Below are 25571 nucleotides of genomic sequence, written 5' to 3'. Positions count from 1 at the left end.
GTAACATGCATGTCTTTGGACTGTGGGAAAACCCAGAGTATGCAAACTCCACATGGAAAGGCCACATCATGTGCATTCAAATCCAAGCCTTTCTTGCTGTGAAGTGAGGGTGCTAACTAATGCACCACTTCACAAGCGCATGGCACAACACAGAAGAGCCACCTCCACAGGACAAGACTCAGCAGTCCATCTGCATCTTAAGGATAAAGGACACTCTTTCGAGGATGCCAATGTTCACATTTTGGACAGAGAGGACAGATGGTTTGAAAGAGGAGTGAAAGAAGCCATCTATGTCCACTGTGAGCGACCATCTTTGAACAGAGGCGGGGGTTTACGACACCAACTCTCTGCCATCTATAATCCAGTTTTGAGATCCCTTCCCAGACGCCTTAACGCCCACTCACATCCTGGGCCATCTGACCTCAGGAATTCGCATGATAAGGTGGGGCCAGGTTTCACAATGAACACACCCAAAACTCTGGCTGATTGGGGCCCACACCCAGTTTCACACCTTGGCTCAGGCGATTAGAGGATCATCAGGGGGTCCTTTTGTCCCTCTGTGGGGGGTTACTCCCACTAGGTTATATCTGGGACTCTCCACCATTTGACCTTAGAACTGAAGAAGCTTCTCGGATGAGAGGTGAAACGTCTTCAAGCTACTTAAAGAAGTCCAGACGCTTTTCTTTGCAAGCTCCTTTGACTACGATGACGTGGATGACTGAGAACCTTCACAGACATAACTAATGCACCATTTTGCCACCCCCATCATTGTTCTGTTGCATGACCCAACTGGGCCAAAACTTAGCTGTTGGACGAATGTCCCCACATCTTACTCTAGAACAGCGGTCCCCAACCTTTTTTGCGCCACGGACTGGTTTATGCCCGACAATATTTTCACGGACCGGCCTTTAAGGTGTCGCGGATAAATACAACAAAATAAAACTAGTACCGGTACCGAAAAAAGAAGATTTATTCATAACACACGTGAAAAGACCAAGGAAAACCGAGTTAACGATAAAAACGATAACAAAATAACGCTGAAAACTGATAAAAACCCTGAAAACTATACATTTCACACCTGAGCCTCAACTCTCGCGGCCCGGTACCAAGCGACTCACGGACCGGTACCGGTCTGAGGCCCGGGGATTGGGGACCGCTGCTCTAGAACGTTTGGTATACAGAGGAGTTCGTGGTCGACTCAATGATTGTAAGGTGTCCAGGTCCTGTGGCTGCAAGAAAAGCCCAAGTCATCACCCCTGCACTACTGTGTTTGACAGTTGGTATTTCTGCATTATGGCCAAACATCTCCATTATGGTCTTGTCGGTCTAAGGGACATTGTTCCAGAAGTCTTGTGGTTTGTTCAGATGCAACTTTGTAAACCTAAGCCATGTTGCCATGTTCTTTTTAGACAGAGGCTTTTAGAAAGAGGCAAACAAGCCACACTTTTTATTTCTTTTTCTGTGTGTTTTTCTGATCATGTTGTTGTGAACTTCAACATTTAACATGCTAACTGAGGGCTGTAGAGTCTTGGGCGCACTTTCACAATTTCCCAAGCATTGCATGGTCTGACCTTGGGGTGACTTTGCTGAGACCACTCCTGGCAAGATTGTGGCATTGTGTTAACACACACCTGAACGCTCCGGACCAGTAAACCTGCCAAAACCTCTGCTTTTATAGAGGTGCTCACACTTGCTGATGACGACTCTATGACTCATTTTAAATCTTAGCTAATAATGAAAAAAGGAATCAGTGGTTTTGCTCCAAATGCCACCTTCAAATTCAGACTAATGCAAAAATGCATTAAATTCAAATATAAAACCAGGTCAGCTAGAGATCAATTTCACATCATTAACAAGCGATCAATCTCCAACCCAACAACTAAAATAAAGTTTAGAGCAAAGCTTCAGTATGCAGGTTTATTTAAATCTGCGACTGAATTACTAGATTTAAAGGAAACATCTTTTTTTTTTTTTTTATCAGTGGAGATATTTTTCATGAATAGAGAAAACCTAGCTGCACAACATTAAGAACTAAAGGTGCTGTGGTGTCCCGATGTTTAATACTTCATTCTTCTTGATTCTTCGGGTGATTTGACTCTTGGTACTCTGTTCCTTGCTTTTCTAGCTGATTACACCACATGCCATCCGGGTGCAGACGCCTCCCAGACACATCCCTGGGGTTGTAGAGGTCACTCTGTCTTACAAGTCTAAACAGTTCTGCAAAGGCACACCAGGGAGGTTCATATACACAGGTAGGTTCAAAGAACACAGTTACACACACATACAATTTACTGTATTGTCTTAATTAAAATATGTTTTTCTTCTTCTAATATGAAAACTGTCTAATTTGTCATTGTAGGTTAGTGAAAAGGTGTGTTTGCATATATAAGCTTTTGTATGTGCATTTGTGTGTTTGTACATGTTTCAGAGAGACTGTGTCTGAATGTGCGTGTGTGTGTGTGTGTGAATAACATCTATGAGTTGTAGTTCACTCTCAGGCCAGACAGTGTTGAACTAATGACTGTAGATTAGTCAACATTAACGACCCACACTCGTTAGAATGTTGCCATAATCAGAGGCTCGTTAAAACCAGCTACAATTAAACAGTCTGCTCTTTATAGCCCTCCATACTGAAACTATTAGTGAAATCATCCAGAACACCCAGTTTACTAACGCACATTAAACGCACACACACAAACACACACGTTTCTGACCGGATTGTTGACTTTGAGTGAGCATTTTCCTGCTAAACGGAGTAGTGCAGGAAAAGGAGAGAAAGCATGCGTGTGTGTGTTACTTTGCACATACATGTGGAAATGGATGGAGGTGATGTGATGTCTGGTATTGATCCGCTCAACATGGCTCCATCACACCATAACGATGACGTCATTCACAGATTCACAGACAGGGGGGGGGGAATTGTAGCTGCCATAGAAATTCTTGGAGTCTTGAGACATTTAATGACGCCAACATTACAGGAGGATTTAAACATGATCAATGAAGATGGAAAAAAAACTTACAATGAATAAATGTGAGTTTTACTCTTGGGGACAAGTACATAAAATCTCTAATATTTCCTGCTCAAGAGGTGAGAAGAAAGTGATGAAGTCTGCATTTCAGCTTTGCGTGCTTTATTTGATTAAATTAAGCTCGATGTGTATTCCATGATAATGCCCAACAAAAAGTCATAGAGGAAGAACAGTATTAGGGAAGTAACTGAAAAAGGAAGGACAAATGCAAGCACTTCACTGCTTTAAACCAGTCGGGATTGTACAATTTAAGAAAAATGGGCTTCTGTGTGAAATCGCAGCTATCACCACAAAAAAAAAGCAGCAATTATAAGCTTAAATGGCAGACCCACAATCAGGATTTTGTTAGATGATGGCTGTACAAAATTTTGAGGAGTAAAATGTCAGGCGATGTGAGTTTCTTTTAAAGGTAGTTCCTTTGTAAAAGATCTCCAGCTTGCTTCAGTGTTCTTCAGACGCAACATCTTTGTGACCCTGAGGCTAGCCGGCTGGTAATTGGTCCGTCTGGCATCTAACTGCTGCTCCTATTGGGCGCAGATGACCCACTCGTGACCTTGCGATTGGCTAATGGCTTCAACATGTGACCCAGGAAACGCGATCCGTTAGTGCGGTTGCCTGATCCCGCCTCGAGGTTGACTCCTTGCTAGAAGTCACTGGTGAAAGGTCAGGGTGGTGAAAGCTGATTGGCTGTGGTGGTTTTTCAGCGCTTAAGCTGTGGTTGCCTCTGGGTGTAAGGGCTGCGCAATTAAACATACTCACGAGCACACATGTGCAAAAAAACGCGCACGCACACACCACACGTAAAAACGCACGCAAAGCCACACTTACATGGGGTCATGTCTTACACAACTTACCACACACACTTTCAAACAGGGGCAGGAGTTTAAAGTAATTGTAAATCAGAGTGATATGAGGGAAAGATGGTGACTAGTCTGGTAAACAGATGGTCTACCACATATGTATACACACACACACACGCACACACACATACAAACACACGCACACACATACAAACACACGCACACACATACAAACACACACACACACACCCTACATGCACACATGGTGCCGTATGGCTGCCTCATCTGCCCGATGGGAAAAATTAACATTCTCGACATCACATACCATAAACTATAAACACACAAAGGTACAAAGTGACAATCAATAAATGCTGGCATTATGAACGCATGTGTGGACACACACTCGTATAAAGAGCTGATTTATTATCAACAGCTGAAGAAAAAAAAACTCAGAAAGCTCAGAAACTTTTAGAGAAATTTGAAAAATGGTGACAATTTTACACTTTTTTTCTTCACTTTTCCAAACAACCTCGCTTGGAGACAGGAGAAGTGAGAAATAGAGAGATTAAAAACAGAAAGCTGGAGATGCATAAAAAGGGGGGGGGGGGGGGTGCATAGGAAGAAAGGTGGATTTTTAAAACCAGATTGTAAAGTATCGATCCGCTCATAAGTGGATCACATATACTGATACACACATGCAGATACACTCATCGTACATAGACACATATACAAACACACGGAAAGTCACAGAGAGAAGACGAGCTCGGGAGAAAGAGATCTCATCTCATAAGGAGAAGAATGAAGCAATAATTCAGTGGTATTGAACTGCTGGCTGGCCAGAGAATCAATATCACCACACCTCCTCTTCTCCTCCTCCTTTTCTTCTTCTTTTTCTCCTTTTACATCAGTCCCCTCTGTCCTTTCACCCACCCAATTTCACTCGCTTCCCTCCCCTCCTGCTCTTTACCCCATTGTTTTTCCTCTTTCTGCACATTCTTTTGTTTCAACACCACCCAAAGATAACTAGAAAAACATCGCCATTTTACAATAAATGCACATGAGAAATCCTAGACATACACCACCCCCACGTCTTCTCTTCTGTCTCCCTCCTCTGTTCACATTTTATTGTGAAACAGGAGTGGATGGCCTGTCCTCATGAAACTTCAATGAGTATTGATCTGATGGCAGCTCTGGACTCTGGAGGAAGAACTAGGCTGGAGGATGGAGGGGCGGTGGAAGAATGGATGGACGGATAAAAGTGGCAGAAGGTGTAGTTAAGAAAAAAGGAAGGAGGTGAAGCGGAAGAGAGTAGGAGGAGGGGAGAGGAGGGAGTCATGCAGTGATGATTTCACAGGCAGAAGGGTGGCAGGATTTGTCGAGATGAAACAGGTTCAAGCTTCAGTGTCACCAAATCGTCCACCGTCTTGAAGCTGTTTATCTTTTTTTAGACTCATCATTGACACAACTCATATCATTGGATTAACACGGTGCTATGAAATGTATTTGCCCCCTTCCTGATTCCTTTTTGCATATTTATCACATTTTCAGATATTGTTGACAAATTTGAACATTAAACAAATAATAAACCAAGCAGAAAGGGAAAAGCGCCGAAAGGTGATCTCCTCTCAAAGACCAACACATCATGCAACAATGTAAAGAAACAACTGAGAAACAAAGTCAGTGGCATGTATTAGTCTGGAAAGGGTTACTAGCGAGTTCTAAGTCTTTGGGACTCCAGTCAGAGCCATTATCCACAAATGGAGAAAACTTGGAACGATGAAACTTCCCAGGAGTGGCCGGCCTGCCGAAGTCACTCCAAGAGCGCATCAACAACTTATCCAGGAGGTCACAAAAGAACCTAAAAAAACATCTAAAGACCTGCAGGTCTCACTTGCTTCAGGGTGTAGAAGACTTGCCATAAAAGATGGAACCATGAATTCTGCTCTACCAAAAAACCCTGAAGGTGAATGTCTGGCCATCAGTTCTTGCCCTTAAACTGAAACACACTTACATTACACAGCAGGACAATAATCTGATACCCACCAGCAAGTCCGCCTCTGAACACCTCAAAAAACTAAATAAAGGTTCTGCAGTGGCTTAGTCAAAGCCTGGACTTAAATCTAGTGCTGTGGTCTGACCTTAAACAGGTCATTCCTACTCGGATATCTTTGAGTGTGGATGAATTAAAACAATTCTGTTAAGAAGAGCGGGCCAAAACCCCTCCACAGCAACTTGAAACACTCATTGCCAGTTTTTGCAAACACTTGATTGCAGTTCTTGTTGCTAAGGTTGGCACAACCAATTAATAGCCTTAAGGGGCAGTTATGTTTTCACACAGGGACAGGTAAGCTTGGATAACTTTTTTCCCTTAATAAGTGAAATCATCATTTAAAAACGTCATTTTGCATTTACCCAGTTACCCAGTAAGTGTGAAAAATATGCAAAAAACTAAGAAGCCATGAAGGAGGCAAATACTTTTTCACACCACTGTACTCTATGTCCTTATGTCAAAACTGGCATCTGGAGACCCCCCAACTGATTGTAGTTGTCAGCATTTCTATGGTAAGTGAACCTAATCTGATACTACTAATGCCTTTTATAGCTGATGTGTAACCACTGGAGTGAGTTCTGTTGGGTGATCATTATTGTATTTTGCACAACTCTGTTGCTTGTGAAGCTCGCACACAAGAATTTCACTCACATGTGCTGTACCAATGTACCTGCACATGTGATGTGACAATAAAAGTGATTTGATTTGATTTGATGTTGTTGCTTCTGTGCATTAAGAAACTGCTAAATCTTTTGGGAAACCTGAACTTTTTGCTTCAAAATTCACACAAACTGTACATGTAACTACGCAAATCCATAAATACGCAAACATTCCCACCTTAAAAAAACATTTAGTTCTATTAATAAAGAGTCAGTTGGAGATACTTGAGGCCTAAGGTACTGAAACCGCTCAAAGTCATGCTTTTGTATATTTGTACATGAATGTGTGTGTGTGCGTGTGTGTGTGTGTGTGTGTGATATTACAGTTGGCATCGTCTCTAGAGATGTACAGGGAGCGTGGATCTGACACTGGCAGTTAATTTTGGCAGTTGATATCCCGCTGACTGTTAGGCAGCTGTTTTTCTAATTTTTGTTTTTCTCAACTATGACTAAGTTTAGTTTTCGGCTTTGTTTGTTTTTATTGCTTGAACACAAGCTCTCTTCACTCCTTTCGCCACCTCTCACCTGATTCTATTCTTTTCTGCTTTCATTTCTTCTTGCTCTTCTGCTCCTCCTTGACCTACTTCCTTCCAGACCACTCCATCATGTTCACATAATTATCCTATGTGGATCTTAAAAATCATAATTTGTCCAAAAACTTTCCTTGGAGCAGGGAGAAGTACTGTCCATGACAGTTTAACATCTGGTGTTTTTATAGCTCTGCAATTTATGAAGTTATCTTGCTAACAAATTGCGGTTCAGGACATAACAGAAACCAGAAACTTGGGTGTGATGTGATAATAAAACAGACATATATCTAAAACACACACACACACACACAGAAACTAGAAAACAACACAAGATATTCAGCTGCAACTAATTTAATAGTGCTGGATGTGGAAAGTACCCGATATCACTGCAGCTGCACACTTGGACATCACACACGTGCAGACACACCCTCTGCAGCCCACACCTACTGTGCATCCATTCATGTGTCCATTTGTCTTTGTCTTTTTTTCTACACTTATTCTTTAACTCAACTTAAGCATACATGGGTCGAAAAATGGGGTGAAGACACATGTTCAGCACATATAAATAAACACAGAAAATCCTTTAAAGCCGTCATCCTGACTGACAGAGCTTTCATGTCTCTACTTGAGTGACATATTGATTGTGTAAAGACTGCAGAGGGCTGTAATTGGGACATTAAAGTGAACACTAAACGCTCTTTAAAACCCTTTAGATTATACACCTGCAGTGTTATTATCATACAAGTGCTTTTGACACCATTAGCGACTGCACCAGGTTTATCCATCTCTGCACATATTTGCATTAACCGCCTGCACTCTATCAGGTCTGCTACCATTAATAATGGCAGTGTAATATCAGTTAGACTGGGCCGCCTCCCCAGAGTTAATGCTTATGTTTTAAGGTATGTATGTATTTATTGTAGATTATATTTATGTAGCTCTGCAGAGGTAAAACCTTAATAAATAAAGCTAAAACTATGCAAGGCAACTGTAGATGTCTCAAATAGTGGTGCAGAAATATACTCACTGCCATCAGGGACATATGTTCAATTGCTCATTAAAGTAAATATCTGATCAGCCAAACACATGGAAGCACCTTAATGCCTTAAGGATTGTAGATGTGGTCAAGACGACCTGCTGAAGTTTAGCTGTTCATGGCAGCTGTGGTAATGTAAAGGCTTAGGGGACACTATGACAACTGAGCATTGTCACAGCCTCATGTCCATCCCTTTATGACCACAGTGTACCCATCTTCAGATGGCTTTTTCTTTGCACAATAGCACGCCATGTTGCAAAGTTCAAAACATCTCAAACTACTTTCTTGAATATAATAATAAGTTGACTGTACTCAAATGGCATTCACGGTCAACAGATTTCAATCCAGTAAAACACCTTTGGGATGTGATGGAACAGGGAGATTGAAATCATGGATGAAACTGCAGCAACTGTTTGATGCTGTCATGTCAATATGGACCAAAATCTCTCAGAAATGTTTCCAGCACCTTGTTAAATCTGTGCCGTGAAGACTTAAAGCAGTTCAGAAGACACAAGGGAGTCATACCTGATATTAGTGTGTCTGATAAAGTGACCGGTGATCTTAAACTTGAATTTGATGTTGCTACTCAGTGACGTTATAGTCCCATGTGATGCCCAGAGTGTAGAATAAAGGCATAAAAGAAACAGGTCTGTTTGGCCTGTTTTTGTTCTCTTACATGCATCTGAAGAAACACAATTCAGCTTTAATTCATCACGTTTTCTTAACAGCTAGGCTTTCTTCAAGTTTTATAAATTTAAAATCTGAAGTCAAGCATTCAACATTTAACAGCGTTCTGCTTCGGGAGAATATCCACAGTAGTTGCTGAGAGATGTATTTTTCTCAGTTACAGTTTCCCAGCCCGATTTTGAACTGCCGACCTCTCAGTCACAAGCCCTCATCTCTAACTTCCAGGCTTCTGTTGGCTCATGCTGAGCAGGTTCATTATTTTCCAACCCAGTTTTGCCAGAAAAACCCCCCAAAAAACGCTTCTTGATACCAGCATGTTCCTTGGGAACAAAATGTCACAAAATGAGATGTCATCCTCTCTCCTCTCTAGTGAGATCTCCCCGTGCTGATTGCCATAGATGTTGTGATTCTGTCTGTTTATGCGCGCTCAGGCTGAGCACCGGCAACAAGAGCATTAAAGGTGCTACTCTAACTTGTTGTTTTTGAGAAAAGGATAGCATCTTTTGACTTATCATTTATCCGCTGAACTACTAGGAGGTTGAGGCGATGAATGGGAAGGCCTTTGAATTTTTGGTTTATCGTAAATCACCATTAATTTACACAAATATGAGTTTATTGTCTGACTTTGCCCCCAAGAAACACACAGACATATTCTGCTAAATGTAAATCTTGTAGGAAAGTCATCTTCCTGATGACTTAAAGCAAGAGGTGAGAGTGAGCTCTGTTTTTATCTCTCAAGGTTCATGACCAGTCCCTAGTTGTACATTTTACAATATATGACACCAGTGGGATTTTGCTGCAAATCAGCAAAATTGCTTCAGACCGTAAAAGTGGTTAAAAGCACATGGAAAAAAGCAAAGCTGACATTTCTAGAAACAGCAGATGGTGGAACAAGAAGTGAAAGGCTGATGGAAAATCTTATCATACATGTGTAGCCTATAAAAAAAAATGTGGTAAAGAAGCTACAATATTGTTGTTGTTGTGACAGGAAGCCTTTGGGATTGTGGTAAAGTGCTTTTTAAAGGATGCAATCTGTGTTTTTATATTAAGATATGAGTTACATGACTTGCATGTCTATCACATAATTTAGAGTAAAATAGATAAATACTACCTGTCTCTGAGACTCCCTTCAGGAACATATACAGAAGCAAGTAGCTACAGAGACCCACAATATCTATCTGAGGGCTAAAATGAATTAGGTCTGCCTTTACCAGATGAGTATTTTATTTTTAGCAAACCAAGTCTAAGGCCTAAAGACTAGTTGGGGCACCCCTTTTAGCCTCCAGTAGCTAGGGATAAAAATCTGTTTTCCCTGACTTGTTGGTGAGGGTTGATGGAGGTCGTTGGCTGTCGCTTGGTTGAATCAGTTCCAAAGAGACTCCTGCACCAAAAAAAACCTGAAATCTGAAAAAAGCATCCTCCTCCTCCGTACAGTAGTGGTAAGATCCAGTCGTGAAATTTGAAGGTAATAAAGAGCCATAAAGTGCTTTCCCCTCCTGTTAGCAGCTAAGTGATGGACATATTAGAGTGAGCCTGTAATATCCAGCAGGAGTTGGTGGAGGTCTAGCCTGAAAGATGGATTTAGATGGACACAAATATAATGTGTAAAGTGTCACTTTGTGCTGACAAGCTTGCAGCATGAATTTAACAGGTAGTGATTTAGAGTTGTGTCCACAGCTTGTTTCTGTAGCCACTGATTGGCTGAATAAACACTCAATGCAGGTGCAAAGTTGAAAGATTTAAACTCCCAGTTATTGAGTTATGGGTTTATGTCAGAAAACTTTCCAGCTACACCCACAAGTGCAGCATGATGTCAACACTGGAGATGGAGTGTTTCCAGTTGTTCTCAGGAAATTTCCATATTACTTATTCCCTCTGTTTCTGTTTCTCTTTGTCCTCTCCAGCGTTAAACGAACCTACCATCGACTACGGCTTCCAGAGGCTACAGAAGGTCATTCCTCGGCACCCTGGTGACCCTGAGAGGCTGCCAAAGGTACCGAAACAGTTCACATTCACAACTTGCCCATTTGTACCACAGCTTGTTGGACTTAGAATAAAACAAGAACTTGTCTTTTGTTTAGGGATATTTCAAAAAGGACAGAAACTGTAGCTTTACAAAGATGTGAATGAAAGAACTTTGTGCTTATATTTTATTTGCTTTGTATATGCTTGTTTTTTATATTTCTGACGAGAATATGTGTTTTTAAATCTCCTGTGGGCTGTTCTTTTACCTCTTTGTGAACCCTTTGTGTGTCAGTTTCTTAGCTCCACATTTACAGGGTGAGTGCTTGAGTCTCTTCCAGATCAGAGAGTCATATCTGATTATTTGTTTATCAGCTGGAGATCAAGCAGCGTGTTTAAAGGTTCAGCAGATGTAAACAATTAGCACCAAACGATGAGCTCCGCTTTGATACCAAACTCTGTCATCTTGCTCTGTACATGCAGGATGACTTCTCTCAAAGTGTGTGTGTGTGTGTGTGTGTGTGTGTGTGTGTGTGTGTGTGTGTGTGTTCACAAGTCGACCTGTTTCAAGTCTGAAATTGTGTATCTGTGAAGGCAGAGGTCATGCCCTTGTAAACAGCTGCTGTTGATTGGTTCGCCATTCCTGCTGGAACTAGTCCATGATTGGCTGTCTTTGCTGTGACATCATCAAAGAGTGGGCGCTGGTCACGATGTGATGGATGTGGTGATACAGCTGTGTCATCACGGTCATGGTGACACCCTGGATCAACCACATGTGTTATCAATCAGATGTAATGTCCACCATCACCGTGGGAACGTGTTCAATACGTTACGCAATAAACATAACTGGTGGATTTGTTGCTTTCACTTATGGTAAACAGTAATGAGCTCACTGTTGCTTAAAAGCTAATAAACCTACAGTACGGTCAAATTTAGAAATGAGATGATGAGGATCAAAACATCAACCTTCTTTATAGTAGGTGACCTGCTCTACTACCTACAGCCTGCTCTACAGCCACCCTGGATGGGGTCCTGGATGTCATAGTGAACATGTAGCTGAGTGTAATTATCATTTTTTCTTATTCTTAAGGTTTACAGTGCTCTGCTGAGATGAGCCAGAGACACAGATAATATCTGCGCCATAAATTAAGGTGTAAAATAGTTTTAAAAAAAAAATGGTCACATGTACAGTACAAAATGTGACCTTTAAGGCGGGAAAACTTTTAAAACCTTATTTGTGGCAAAGTCAGTAACTTTTCTCAGATATCAGCAATAGTTCCATACATGCATTTTGATATAACTGATCATTAAGATTAAAGTTGTAGCTTTCTCCTTTTTCAATGAGATAAAAGTTTGTCCTTGTTGCTGATAACTCCCCAGGGGCTTTTTAAGATGACTGCCAAGTGGAAAGACTTTCTCCTAAAAGTTCTGCTTTAGTTTGGTGATAACACCCCCAGGAGCTGCTCGAACATGGAAACCCATGTCATGAAGCTCCTAGACCACGTTATTTGTGCTGATTTTAATGCTGAAGGGGGTTTGTAGCTTATCAGCTTTTGAATCAGCAGAGCGTTAGCAGTTTTTATGCACTGGAGCTCAGCACTCAGCAGCCCCACTCTGTAACTTTACCCGGTCTGTCACTTTGTGTCTGAGTTTCTGTGGAAACTTCCCAAACTGACTTGTTGCATTGGTGGCATCCTACTACAGTACCACTCTGAAACTCAGTGAGCTCTTTAGAACATGCTTGATTTTATACAGCAGTGACAATGGACCGAAAAACATCTAAAATTAAATGTAATTCAGATGTAGGATCTAAGAGGTGCAGCCCAGTACTTTTGTCCATGTAATCTACGGTAGCAACAATCTGTTCTTAACATTGCCGCCTAACTCTATCTTCGCTTTATCCCATAACCATGCTATTTCCCTACTCAAACCTATACTATATTCACCGTGCACAAATATTCATAGTCTTGTCTGAGGATGGATCGCAGCTGTAGGGGTATGACCATCAACATTTTGTCTTAACCATTTAATCATGGGTGATATAGTAGTATGATTGTTATTTGGACAAGTTTTTCAAGTCACTGCTTTAAAGAATACATTTAAATCAATTTACAACCCAAACAATGGGATATTATGCAGCTCACTGTTGTGAGTTGTGAGTTGTGAGTTGTGAGTCACTCTCCTGGTCCATGACGCCAATGGTTCAATACTTCTCAAGAATAGGAACAGTTAATTTCAGTATATTTTTGCACTGGTTAAACAGGCACCTCTTTAATGGTCTGCGTATGCAGGCAATTCTAAGATAGTTCAGTGTAACTCATTACCTATGGTCCATTTGTTGTTTGTTGTGTTGCACTGGGCAGATTGAAAATGTGTTTTGCATTTTTAAGGCTTAACATAAATACAGCATACATTGTGCAAAAAGTTATCGCAGTCAGGGATGGATATGAGGAATGAAGCCAGCCCATCAGAGAAGATTTAACTCTTTTAAAAGCTTTTCTGAGCAGGCCTGTCCTGTTTCAGCTTACTATAAATGCAATAAGTGCTGCAGAAAAATCTGTGCAGGAAATGAGGTTCGCAACCTGAAGCGTGCAATACCATAAGTGATGTTAGTAGGAGCTTCTGGTAAAGGCTGAGTCAGAGAAGTGACTGACTCACTTTTTCAAGCATAATCGGACTTTCTGCTTAATTTGTGAGCAAGAGACACGCCCTGCTAACATGTAATACATAATGCTTCCAGCTTGTTTTGTTGTGTTTCACATGAAATCGAAAAGGGGGGGAATAATAAACTTAGACCACACTGAAAAATCTGCTGTGTTTGAGTTGAAGCTTTCTGCAAAATATGCTGGTAATGTGACAAAATTGCCACTTAACTAACTGGCAACACTGGATGCTAATTAAGTTTTTTCTTCTGTTTCTTCTTCTTGCACATAGCAGGTGTGCATTCCTTAATCCAAAAAACTCTTCATGAGAAAAGTGATGAAAAGTGAAATATTTAAAGGGGGAGTTGAACAATCTTGCCTTATCTCGGCCTTAGTTGACATATTTTCATTTTTTGGCTTAAGTTTGTCAGTTAAAAAAAAAACAAATGAGCACGCCGAGCAAATAAATGTATCCATAAATACCTTTAGAACCAAATATTATCACATCTGACCCCAAAGCACTATAAAGTATTTTTTTCTTGGCCTGTTTTTTTTATTTCATTTTATTTTATTTTTTTACTCCCATCAAAACTGGTCAGGCTCATTATTGAAGCCATGGAAAATATTTTTATATAAAGCTACAATCAGAGCAACCAAAGTAATGCCATGCATTGATCAGGTGTCACACTGAAGCAACAGATGATAAAGAATTAATCAAAGCCAAACATGAAGCATCTCCCAGAGATTTTCAGTCATGGTGAGATCAAGATGAAGTTCTTCGGGAGCATGAGAAGTGAGGTTTAAGATAATAAGCGTCTGTTCACCAAGGGACATGTCACAGTTTCTTCAGGCACAGGGTAAAGGGTGAAAAACATGGCAAATGAGTTCAGATCACTTTTGAAATTAGACAATGATTGACAAAAGTCTGAGAAAAACAAGTGTACAATCCCATCTCCCCCTCACCTCTGTTCATGCATTTCTCTGAGGCTTACAGCACTGTGGAGCCAATTTACAAAAAAAAGAAAGAGATCATTCTGATGACAGAAAGCTTTTAAAGCCAGACTTTATTTGAATACAGTCTGTACTTTCTTTGTTATTAACTGTGTTATACCGTCAGTGCTCCCACTTTAGATCAAGGTTCATCGCACATGCTTGTATCTGCTTCTGTGTGTGAGTGTGTCTTTGTGCGTGTGATGCATGTGTGTGGCCGTCGCTGGGTAATTCATCATTTTGTAGCCGTGTGGTCGATCAAACTGAGACTTCATTATTGCTGCTCACCAAAGAGAGAGGGAGAGAGAGAGAGAGGGAGGGACTGCATGGGGATTTGTCTTATCTGTTAGTGCGATGCTGGATACATAAGAGAACAATATGAAAATGGTTATAATGATGGCGAGTATGTGCATGTGAGCAGGTGAGCGAAATAAGTTTGGGCGATGGAATATAGTGGGGGTGTTTCGGTTGGCGCCAGAGCCACACACATGCAGACACACACACGTGTACACACACCACAGTCTTGGCTGCTCATCCTGAGAATCGATCAGCCCATTTATCGAAGTTATAGGAGTTTGTTTCCAGGCCTAAAAAGAAGACAGACGGACAGACGGACAGACAAACAGGCGGGGCAGTGGAGTGTGTGAGAGGATTACCAGTGGACAGCCGATTCGATAATTGTTCAGTGAACATTCAGGGGATTTTGTTGGCTACACACACACAAACACACACACACACACAAACACACAGCAATATTCAGCTGCCAGTTTGTGTCACTGTGATCTCTTCAACATCCAGCCATATGTACGTGCACGTACACTTTCTGTACACAGCGACGCACATATGGACCGTTACGCCTGAAGACACATACAGTAGGCTGTGTTTTCAACATCACGAGTGTCATTTTATTTTGAAAAGTCAGCGACTTTTCTATAGTGGTTTCCATCGTTTTTAACATTAACCTGGTTTTAATTCATAAAACCTGAAGAATAGTTATGAGAATTCCCCATCAGATCGCCATTTTAAGGTTATATTTGTTCAGATAATAATCTTGCTTCTTATCTGGGGTAAAGATACATTTTGTAAAATCAAGGGCCAAATTTTGCATGTGCACATCACCCACCCACTGCTCGTCATCTGTGTGAGTGATTGCTCAGTCCTCACTCGATGTTTTACCTCAGTAAAAACTTTTCTATTAAGTTTCATTAAGTTCATTTTGAAAATTATCCTCCCTGCTAGAGTAAAAAAGATGATAAGTCTGGGTTTGCTTTAGGGTGGACCCGAGAATGCAGTGTTTCTGCCTCTTCCTCCCTCATGGTGTGACGCGACGCTCAACTCGAGGCTTCAAAAGTAAAGTCCACAAATTCACTTCAATTCAGTCTTACTTAGAGCCAAATCACAACAACAGTCACCTCAATGATGGTGGTATATGTTATAAGGTAGAGACATGAACAGGTGATGCTTCAGTGTCGTAATGGAAGTGAATTGGTGCAGTTCACACATTTCTTTTCTTGGTAAACGGTTATTTGGGAAGCATATTTTCCTTTTGTTGGATCATTCGACACAGACACGTCTCTCTCTTTTCCTTAAGTTCAGGTTTTGGGTGTTCATGGTTTTAAAGGTTGACCAGTATGTGTCACCCTTGTAAGAGTGGTGACTTCCTCTGGTGACTCACTCAGCTGACATTGCTATGCAACTCCTTTTGATGATGTCGTACATAACTGAGGTCATGTCATCAGCATCACCATTATGAGTAATTGTGGTGATGCATGAACACACATATTTGAAACTACTCTAAATCCGTGTGTGTGTCACACATATCTTTGTTGACACCACCTCACCACCCATGAGAAGAAATAAAATCTGAAGCCTCAAGTACTAACACTATCTGGCAGCGTTTTTAGCAAGAGAAGAAACGCTCCCTAAAGGACGTGTGTATGAGTGAACACGTCAGTACCTCTGTATCTGTGTGTGATCGGACCTGATATCTCCCGTGAGTCCACATGTAAAGTATGACATCATCTCACTGCGAGGTGTGACCCTGCATGTACGGCATCCCTAATGGCGCATTAGAAGCGGATCGGGCAGCTAATGTGCCAGCATTAGGGAGGAATAAGTCATGTGTGTGCCGTGTCTGTGCCGGCCTGGCACACGCACGTTACACACACATCTGACCCCGCAGAGACTCGGCTCAGCATTTCCTGGTCCTAATGCATACAACATGTGTGTGTCTGCGTGTGTGTGTAATGTATGGTTATCGCATTAGTGCTGGTCATAACTCAGACAGTAAAAGCACCTAGACACCTCCTGTTATTCTTTCTCTTTGCCAGCAGATCTGCCTTCCCTTTAGCTCACCTCCCGCCTTTCTCTCTCTCTCTGTGAGTCTGGCAGACGAACTGTTTGTCTGCATTTTTACCCGAAACAGACAGGAATAGATTATGCTAAAGGTTACAAAAGTCTGGAGAAGCAGTTATATAAACTCAATCAAGGACTTGCATCCTTTATTCGATCCAATGTTGAGTTGGAAAAGTGACAAAACACAAACACACAAAATTGAAATGACAAATGAGTGCTTGTCAGGTATATATTCCATAAATACCTGACAATAGATGAAATGTGGCATGATCAAGAAAGAATCAAGCAGAGATAAAAAGCTGTAAAATTGGACTTTATTGCAGCAATTAAAGTAAACAAAAGGATTCATGGTTAACAAGTAAACATTTCAGAGATGGTTTCCATCACTTGTCATAATTCATCATTATCCGCAGTAAGCCGAGACAGCAGTTGATGGGCAGAAACACGAAGGAGGTGGTTGATCCAAAAACACCCCAGTGAGTTTTGATTTGGTGATTTGCATGTCAAAAACATCCATGCAAACATCTAAACTTGGACAGGATTATGGAAATAAGTAATAAAGTCCACTCTCTGTACCTAAACTTTTACATGTAAATCACCAGATGAGCAGTTTTTAAACGGAAACCTGGAATATTTAGACATGTGCAACTTTTTAAGCAAATTTGAACTTTTTACCTAGTTTCTGAAGCGGCTGCAGGCTGTCGAGGCCCATAGGACGTCAAAACTGGATCGTTGGGCTTTTTGACAACCCGTTAAGTCTCATTCACGTCAGCTAAACGTAGCTGGAAGTGTTACTTATCTGTATTAGCCAGGAGGTAATCTGACGAACATACTTTCCTATTTACGGACAAGCACAACCTGAAAGATTAATTAGGTGATGTATGTGTGCGTCTAAATATGAACAAAGTATTCAGAGTGCATCGATTCCAGACACTTGAATCACGTAGCAGCCAAAGCCTGCAGACCTGATAATGATGATGTTACCAGAGGATCATCTTTCCTTCCCGTTTATCAGCTACTGGCCTTACTGGAACCACTCGAACAGTCAGGATCAGATTTCTGTGTGTGTGTGTGTGTGTGTGTGTGTGCGTGCGTGCGTGCGTGCGTGCGTGCGTGCGTGCGTGTGTGTGTGTCTCAGCTCACCAGTCTAATAATGACAGGTTAACAGAGAGGCAGCCAGACCATAATAATGTGTAAGAGATTGAATTTAGCACCGTGGACAGGCACACTAAAACTGCTGACTGGCTCTGTGACCTCACACACGCACACACAGACACACACTGATGGAGAGGCAATATGTTCCACCAGGCACAAACTCGCAGGAGAGCACACATGCAGCCAACTGTAAGTACGTGTGTGAGCGTGTCACACGGTGCAGGTTAATACTGTGAAGCACAGAGTAATTTTCTCTCTGTCACCGGGCAGCCTCACGCTGTGGAAACGACAACACATTAACTGTTAAACAAGACACCTTAGACCCCGGGGTGGGCGCAGAGAGAAAGAGGAAGAAACCAAGAGGGCGGGCGGGTGAGGAAGCAAGGAGAAACAATAAAGAGGCTTGGCAAAAGAGCAAAAGGGAGTGGAAGACGGAGGAGACGATTCCCAGCATGTGTGCAAAATGGCAAAAAGGAAGTGGAGGAGAAACACTTGAAGCTGGACCAGGAAAGCAGAGGAAGGGGAGGGTGTGGGGAGGACTGACATGAACAAGTGGGGGAGGGGAAGGCATCAAATCCTTAAATAACTGATTGCACTTTCCATCACAAGATCCAGAAAATGTGAATGAAAACTAGCTTAATCTGGCTTTATTGGTCACCTGGCCTGTTAAACAAATAGAGCAGCACGAGACCAAAACTACTCACACTGTGGTCTATTTTGAACAGAGATGCACAGCAGAAGAGCCTGCAGCACTTTAGATTGACTTCAGAGTATATTTTAAATACCTGTCACCTTAAGATGTCATTAAGATGCACAGGCACATAAAAGCACTTGACTTGACAGCAGGTAATCTGCCTTTAAAAGGACTGAGGAGCAATTTGTTTATCGTGAGTAGATGGTAAAATGGATGTGAAGTAAGGGGAAAGGGAATGCACATGTGTATCATTTAGCAACTATTATAAGTGGAAATTATGGGTGTGCCTTCATGTGTGTGAAGCTCAATTTTACTTTATGGATTCAAGGTTTTTCATACTTCCCGTCTCTTAAGGAAATGTAAGTAGAAAGAAGGAGACAGTTACAGGTGATTAACTGTAATACGTGCTGCTGTCTTCAACTTTTCTCTCTCTTTGTGTCAGGAGGTCATTCTGAAGAGAGCAGCAGACCTGGTGGAAGCCCTCTATGGTTTGCCTCATAATAACCAGGTACACATACACACACCGCATGGAAAGAGGGAAATCAGTACTTTGCCATTGTGTTTATTCTAAAGCGCTTTCTTCTTCCTGCAGGAGATCATCCTCAAACGTGCAGCAGACATCGCAGAAGCTCTTTACAGCGTTCCTCGAGGTCACACCCAGCTTTCCAGTTCAACTCACAGTGGCATGATGGGAGTCAACTCTTTCACCGGGCAGCTGTCCGTCAACGTATCCGAACCCTCACAAGCCAATCAGGGTAAGAATTTGTCATCATGCTGTTTAGTAATTGCCATTAAATACTTAACATCGCTACAGCGCAGCCTAAAAACACCATATGAGCTCATTTTATTACATATTTGCAGGAACATGTTTAAAATCGGTTTAAAGGGAACTTTGTAATTTTTGGTTTTAAATCAAAGGCAGGATATTTGTTTCTTTATCAGCCATCCCATAGTATTTAATCTCTATAAACATATATATTTATTATATATATTTATATACAGAATCTGAAGGCAAGACTCAAAATCTCTGGTCTCTGTTTGGAGCTACCTGACCTACTGACCAATCATGTTTAAACAGGCTTCAGCTACATCTTCTTCCTCTTTAGGCTGCTCCATATAGAGGTCACCACAGTGGATCATCCCAAGCATCCTCCTCTGTCACACCAAACCTCTGCATGTCACTACATCCACAAACCTCCTCTGAGGTCTTCCTCTTTTCTTCCTGCCTGGCAACTCTATATTCAACATCCTATGTCCATTATATCCACTTTCCCTCCTCTGCACATGTCCAAACCATGTCAATCTTCCTCTTGGCAAGGACAAAAAATCACTGTGCAAAGCAAAAGAGGGGTTTCATTTTCTGAAATTCTACCTCAGGCCCATTGCCAATTTAGTTTTGTTTATTCACTATTTTAAATTTTAATTTATAAAAAAAGAACAATACATGGAACGGGAAGTCTGTTCTTTGGCTACACTGGAAGCCCTGGAAATCTTCAATGTCCACACACTCCATGCTTCCACTGTTCCACTTTCTGTGGAGTTCTGTTCTGCAACCAGGGAAATGCTAAATTGAAACTTCCCGTGTGTGGAGATGTGTATTATAAATTATTTTAATTAGCATCACTTCAGTCCTTTTTCCGTATTTCCAGCAGGTTTTGTGCGCAGCAGCAGTAGTGTGTCACCCCACGGTTATGTGCCCAGCTCCACACCTCAGCAGACCAGTTACACCTCAGTCACCAGCACCATGAATGGCTACGCCAACAACACCGGCATGACCAACCTGGGAGGCTCGCCCACTTTCCTCAATGGCTCTGCAGCCAACTCGCCTTATGCTAGTGAGTGGATCTGTGCACCTTTACAATGTGTTTGCACCGCTGCCATTTAATTTCAGGTCCTCCACACTGCCCACATACACCATCAGTACCTTCAGACTCACAGATGAAAGCAGCACCATGCACTCACATACAAACGCATACTGAACCGCGCACGCGCAAAATGCCTGTGGACAGAAAGTGAAAGTCTCAGATGTGCTGTGTGGAGATTCCCCCATGGGGCTTTCTGTCACAGCGTCTTCAAAAACAATCACCAACTCACGGCTCATCGCTCCATTTTGTCCTCCGTCCATCTCTTCCCTCCTTCCCAGAGTGCCTTTTATCTGACAGCCACACCTCTTCTCCCTCTGTTGGTTAATTGCATCCCATTTCCATTTAGCAGAAAGGAAAGACCAAAAAAAAAAAGCAGAGAGGGAGGGAAGAGTGGAGCCACGTAGAGAGAAGCGAGATTTTTTTGTTTGAGAAGAGTAAACTGGAAGACTGGAACCATCTGGTGACACTTCCCATGAAGTTCATTTTAAGCCACATGCAATAGATGGACATCTGACAACTCTGGAACCTGATTTGTTTACAATGAAAAGCAAATTTTGCCTGTATTTGCACACCATGAGCACACTTTATATCTCAAATAGGGAAGAAGGTGCTCCCATTTCATTCAAAAGAGAATCAACTATTAGTTTCTGAAGCTTTAATCATTTTTATTTTAATTTCTGTCTGCTCTCTCCTGTCTCTCCAGTTGTTCCATCCAGTCCTACTATGGCCTCCTCCACCTCTCTTCCCTCCAACTGCTCCTCCTCTTCTGGTGTCTTCTCCTTCTCTCCAGCCAACATGGTGTCAGCAGCAGTTAAACAAAAGTCCGCCTTTGCTCCGGTAGTCAGGCCCTCGTCGTCCCCTCCACCCTCCTGCACCAGTGCCAACGGCAACGGGCTTCAAGGTAATTTAGCATGTTAGTCTATCATATGGTGCTTCGAGGTAGGATTTTCCCCAGCACATGAGTTTAGGATGATTTCGTTCCTGTTTTTTCAACTAGTCTGTCACATCATCCTCTAACTCCTCTCAGATCCTTACTGCATTGTGAGCACATGCACACACTGTTTTAGGGTTAAATATTTTAGATTAATGAGTTTCTTTGGTCCAAACTGGTCCCAACATCCCCTGTGGCGTTCCTGTTTATTAGTGAAATAACAGAAGAGCTATTGACTGGATTGTAATGAAAATGGGTACAATGCTATTCCAAATAGATTCAATTCAAAGTCAGAGTCTCGAGAGTCTGCATGCTTATGGTAATAAGGTGATTCTGGGCTAAAATGACTTTCACTCATTAGTATTAATTTTCTCTTTTCTGCGCTACAGGCCTGAAACACTACAGGCAACAATATCTGTGGTGTAATGAGGCTTATCCAACTTAAAAAATGCTAAACTAATTCTCCTCTCTTAACTTTGCCACTTTTGAATAATAAAAATATCCCTTCCAAAGCTTTAAGTTGAATCTGGAAAGTTCTCGTCCCTTGCCACTTAGAATAGCCCTTATACACCAACATAAGTTTATGACTGGAAAAGGAAGGAAAATGTAAACGCGGAACTTTAATTCAGTGTTATAAAAGTGCAGTTAATGGGTCAGTGGCAGCATTTTATGAAGCTGCAAGTGCAACAAGAAAATAATCCAATGCTGTATTTCTTTCAGTCCTAGCTCATGTCACATTGTGCTATATAGCAGCTCAGAATGAGACCAAGGCAACATTTCTCTTCTGTTTCATAGCAGACTAAACATTATCCAACACTTACAAATACAGCTGCTATTAAGAAATGTTGCAGTCTCTATAAAGGTTAAAACGCCATAAACAACCACAAAGATGACAGCCACCTTCCCCTAAATCAGACAAACGCTAAATAACTGTGTTGGATGTTAACATTTGCAGCCCTCAGAATATTTTTGGTTCCCCAAGGCCTCAGCCATACAGGCCTAGAGACTAGTTGGCAAACTGATGCCAGCTTGCCATTGCTATGGAAAGGTATGTGCTACCTAACCAGCTGGTTTAACGTTTCTGGAGGTTGCTGCCTGTTCCTAGTTGAAATCAGTCACATAGACTGATTTCATGAACTAGACGTGTCCTTGATTCAACACAGCTGACTTAAATGGCTAAATTACCTCCTCAACATGTCTTGAAGTTCTCCAGAGGCCTTGTAATGAACTAATCATTTGATTCAGGTGTGTTAACCCAGGGTGGGATCTAAAACCTGCAGGACACCAGCACTTGAGGCCTGGAGTTGCCTACCCCTGCTGTAGACGGTCTTGTCTACAAACACCGTCCAGCTACTTTCCAAACTGTAGCAAAACTGTGAAAAGTGTAACGCAAACTGGAAATGGCGATTGTTTGACTTTAAAGTAAATGTCACGTGTTTTGAACCATATTGGTTACAGGTATAACCTTTACTTTGAAGGCAAACCTTCTTTTACCATTTTGTGTTGCACTTTTTCACGTTGTACTCCCACTCGGCAAGTAGTTAGCAAGTATTTGCAGACAAACATGAAAAACTACCGACAGCAACAATAACTTTGGTGATTTGTGAGAGTCACCAACCTCCAGCAACCACTGCTAGCCATTTGAAGAATGTATCATGTCCAATATGGCAGACAAAGTGCGCATTTGTCACATCTGGAAACCTTAATACCTCTTTGGGAGCAGCGCCATGGTTGCCAACAGGCTGTCTCTAGGCCTGTGTAACTAAGAGTAAATTGGCAAGCAGTGACCAAAACTTTGAGAACGCCACGTTTAAACTATTTAAATAGCTTTTTTTTTTAAACTTTAAACTATTGTATCTAAGTTTTATTTTTGTTTTGCTTAATAGTTTGGATTAAAACATTTTCAGTTCTTTTTCCTGTCTTTTCTTTTTACTTCTAACCTCCCCTCTTTATTATTCCTCTGAACTGCCACCCTTCCCTTATCATTTCTCCCTTCCTCTCTCTACCAGATCAAACATTTGTGGACTCTAGCAAGTACTCAACAGCCAGCTCTCTACAAGGCCTGGCCTTCACCTGAAGTATGTTCCTCTACTGATTCTTCCTTCAGCTCTGTTAACTCATTACATTGGAACATTTACTCAACTAATTTCACTGAAGCAACCATTGCCGTGTTTCACATCTTCCACTGAACGATTGCTCAAACACTTTCCTGCTTTTTCACCCTTGTACAGCTTTTCTTTCCCTCTCTCCCGCCTCATCGCCAACTCTTCATTCTTCTCGTGTACAGATCAAGAAATTTGTTTTGCTGGGTAACTCCTCCCTGTCTTCCTATTGGCTGGGAAGAAAGATGGGAAGTTAGATATTTACAAAGACCCCCACCCAAAAAAGACATTTGGAGTGGAAAATTTATTGCTCAACATCACTGGCTTTGTGTAGCTGTATGTCAGCGTGTGTGTAGAGTGAGCATGTGCGGGGGTGTGGGAACTCAAAGCGTAGCCTCAAAGCACAGCTGAAATAAACACATCCCACTTACAGCTCCACACACACACACACACACACACACACTTTCCTCTGTCACAGACACTGGGTGATCACACACTAGCAGCTTACTAGGGAGCGATCAACAATGACAGCTGTTCGACTCTCTTGACAGTTTTTACAGTCAGTCTACCTGCTCCATGGTGTGTGTGTGTGTGTGTGTGTGTGTGTGTGTGTGTGTGTGTGTGTGTGTGTGTGTGTGTGTGTGTGTGTGTGTGTGTGTGACTGAAAGGAAAAAACTGGAGGTTTTACTGAAACAATTTTGTCATGCTGGTACTAAAATAAATTAATCCTTTTTTTCTTGATAGTTTTCACTCACTGTGAAATAAAAAACTGTTCACTTAATAATTTCTCCAGTTTGCTGTGCACATTTCATGGGAACATACCTCTGTATTCAAAGCAACAGGGGCCCACCAAGGATAATGTGCAGGGCAAAGGTAGGGGTCAGGCAAGCAGTAGTTGTGGTTACGGTTGGGGTAATTCTCCAGGAAGTGAACATAATGTCCAAAGTAATGTCCTCTGAAGTGATGTAAACGCGGCTCTGTGTGTGCGACATGTATGTGTGTGTCACTTTTGGGCTGAGCTCTGCTTCTCACATGTTGACACCCATCCCTCGGGTTTAAAGGCAGCACATGCCATGATGCAATCTGTCAGGCACACGTACAAACGTACAGTTAAAATATGCCAACTGTTGCTGCGCATAATTAAATGTGTGTGAGCTTAAAAGATGCGTCCCCGCACCACTTTACTGATTTATTTGTCTATTGATGTTTTAAATGTCGCTTCGGTCACACAGCTGCGCAGATGGGAAAACATATTGATGTATTTAAAGGGGGGATTTTTTATGATGATGAAATATTTGGCTGTGTTTTTAACAGTTAATTTTTCCTTCTCTTCCCCTCCTTCCTCTCCCTCTTTTCTCTTTTTTTTCTCTTTCTCCCACCCAGCAGCAATCCCGGGAATGATCGTCCCACCCATGTAAAAGTGTGTGTGCATGATTTTGTGTGTGCGTGTGTGAGTGAGAGAGAGAGAGTTGAACCAAGCACACTCTCACTGATCGTGGTGGAGGCTTCAGTGTGAGTCTGACTCTGGTCGGCGATGGAAGGAGTTGTCCCGATTTGAAGGAACAAACCCAACTCAGGCCCTTTCTAACACAACAAAACAACTTCGAGAGAAAAAGAAGAAGAACAAAAAACAAACTGTTTGCAAGAAAATAAGTTGTTTAGACTTTGTACACCTTGATGCTTTTTATAGGAGAACGGCCACGCCTCTTACAACTCTCCAAGGACACAGGAAGTGTATTTATTTTGGAGAGAATCCACTTCCTCCCATGAGTGTTTGTTGACTTTTTTTTTCTTTTCACGCAACAGTTTATGTGTGATAATCATCTTCTAACTGTAACCTACACGAGGTGGTTTCTATTTAAGAAGTTTTGTCTTTAATGAAGGAGTAAAATGTGAAGCATACCTGATAATGATGAAGTGATGATGAGTCAAAATGATGATGAAGTCACAGGGTCAAATCCAGCCAACACAGACAAGCCAAACCAGACACACACTCACACACGCTTTCACTTCTCTTTGCCAAATCCTTGCCACGCCAAGAGGAAAAAAGAGGAAGCTTCTTATCCGCATCTGATGCTCCAGTT

At 41.8% G+C, this 25571-nt stretch overlaps 1 protein-coding gene across 2 annotated transcripts in view; it reads left to right on the top strand.

The window, feature by feature from the left end:
- Positions 1-23462, top strand: part of LOC146624431 (transcription factor COE1-like) — an 84937-nt gene extending 61475 nt beyond the window's left edge. Inside the window, exons 10-16 of one of the 2 annotated variants that reach the window (XM_085363918.1) lie at positions 2126-2252; positions 10696-10784; positions 19032-19097; positions 19182-19344; positions 20242-20424; positions 21158-21355; positions 23395-23462. In XM_085363918.1, the coding sequence (XP_085220044.1) occupies positions 2126-2252; positions 10696-10784; positions 19032-19097; positions 19182-19344; positions 20242-20424; positions 21158-21355; positions 23395-23462 (894 nt within the window). Of the gene's footprint in view, positions 1-2125; positions 2253-10695; positions 10785-19031; positions 19098-19181; positions 19345-20238; positions 20425-21157; positions 21356-23394 lie in introns of both variants that reach the window. The other variant, XM_085363916.1, reaches the window with a different exon arrangement.
- Positions 23463-25571: the final 2109 nt, after the last annotated feature.

The sequence above is a fragment of the Diplotaxodon limnothrissa genome, linkage group LG10 (genome assembly GCF_057381915.1).
Source record: "Diplotaxodon limnothrissa isolate DT_005_m linkage group LG10, D_limnothrissa_male_GT1.1, whole genome shotgun sequence".
NCBI lineage: Eukaryota > Metazoa > Chordata > Actinopteri > Cichliformes > Cichlidae > Diplotaxodon > Diplotaxodon limnothrissa.
Note: the sequence above shows the minus strand (reverse complement) of the source record. Positions and strands in the feature narration are given on the sequence as shown.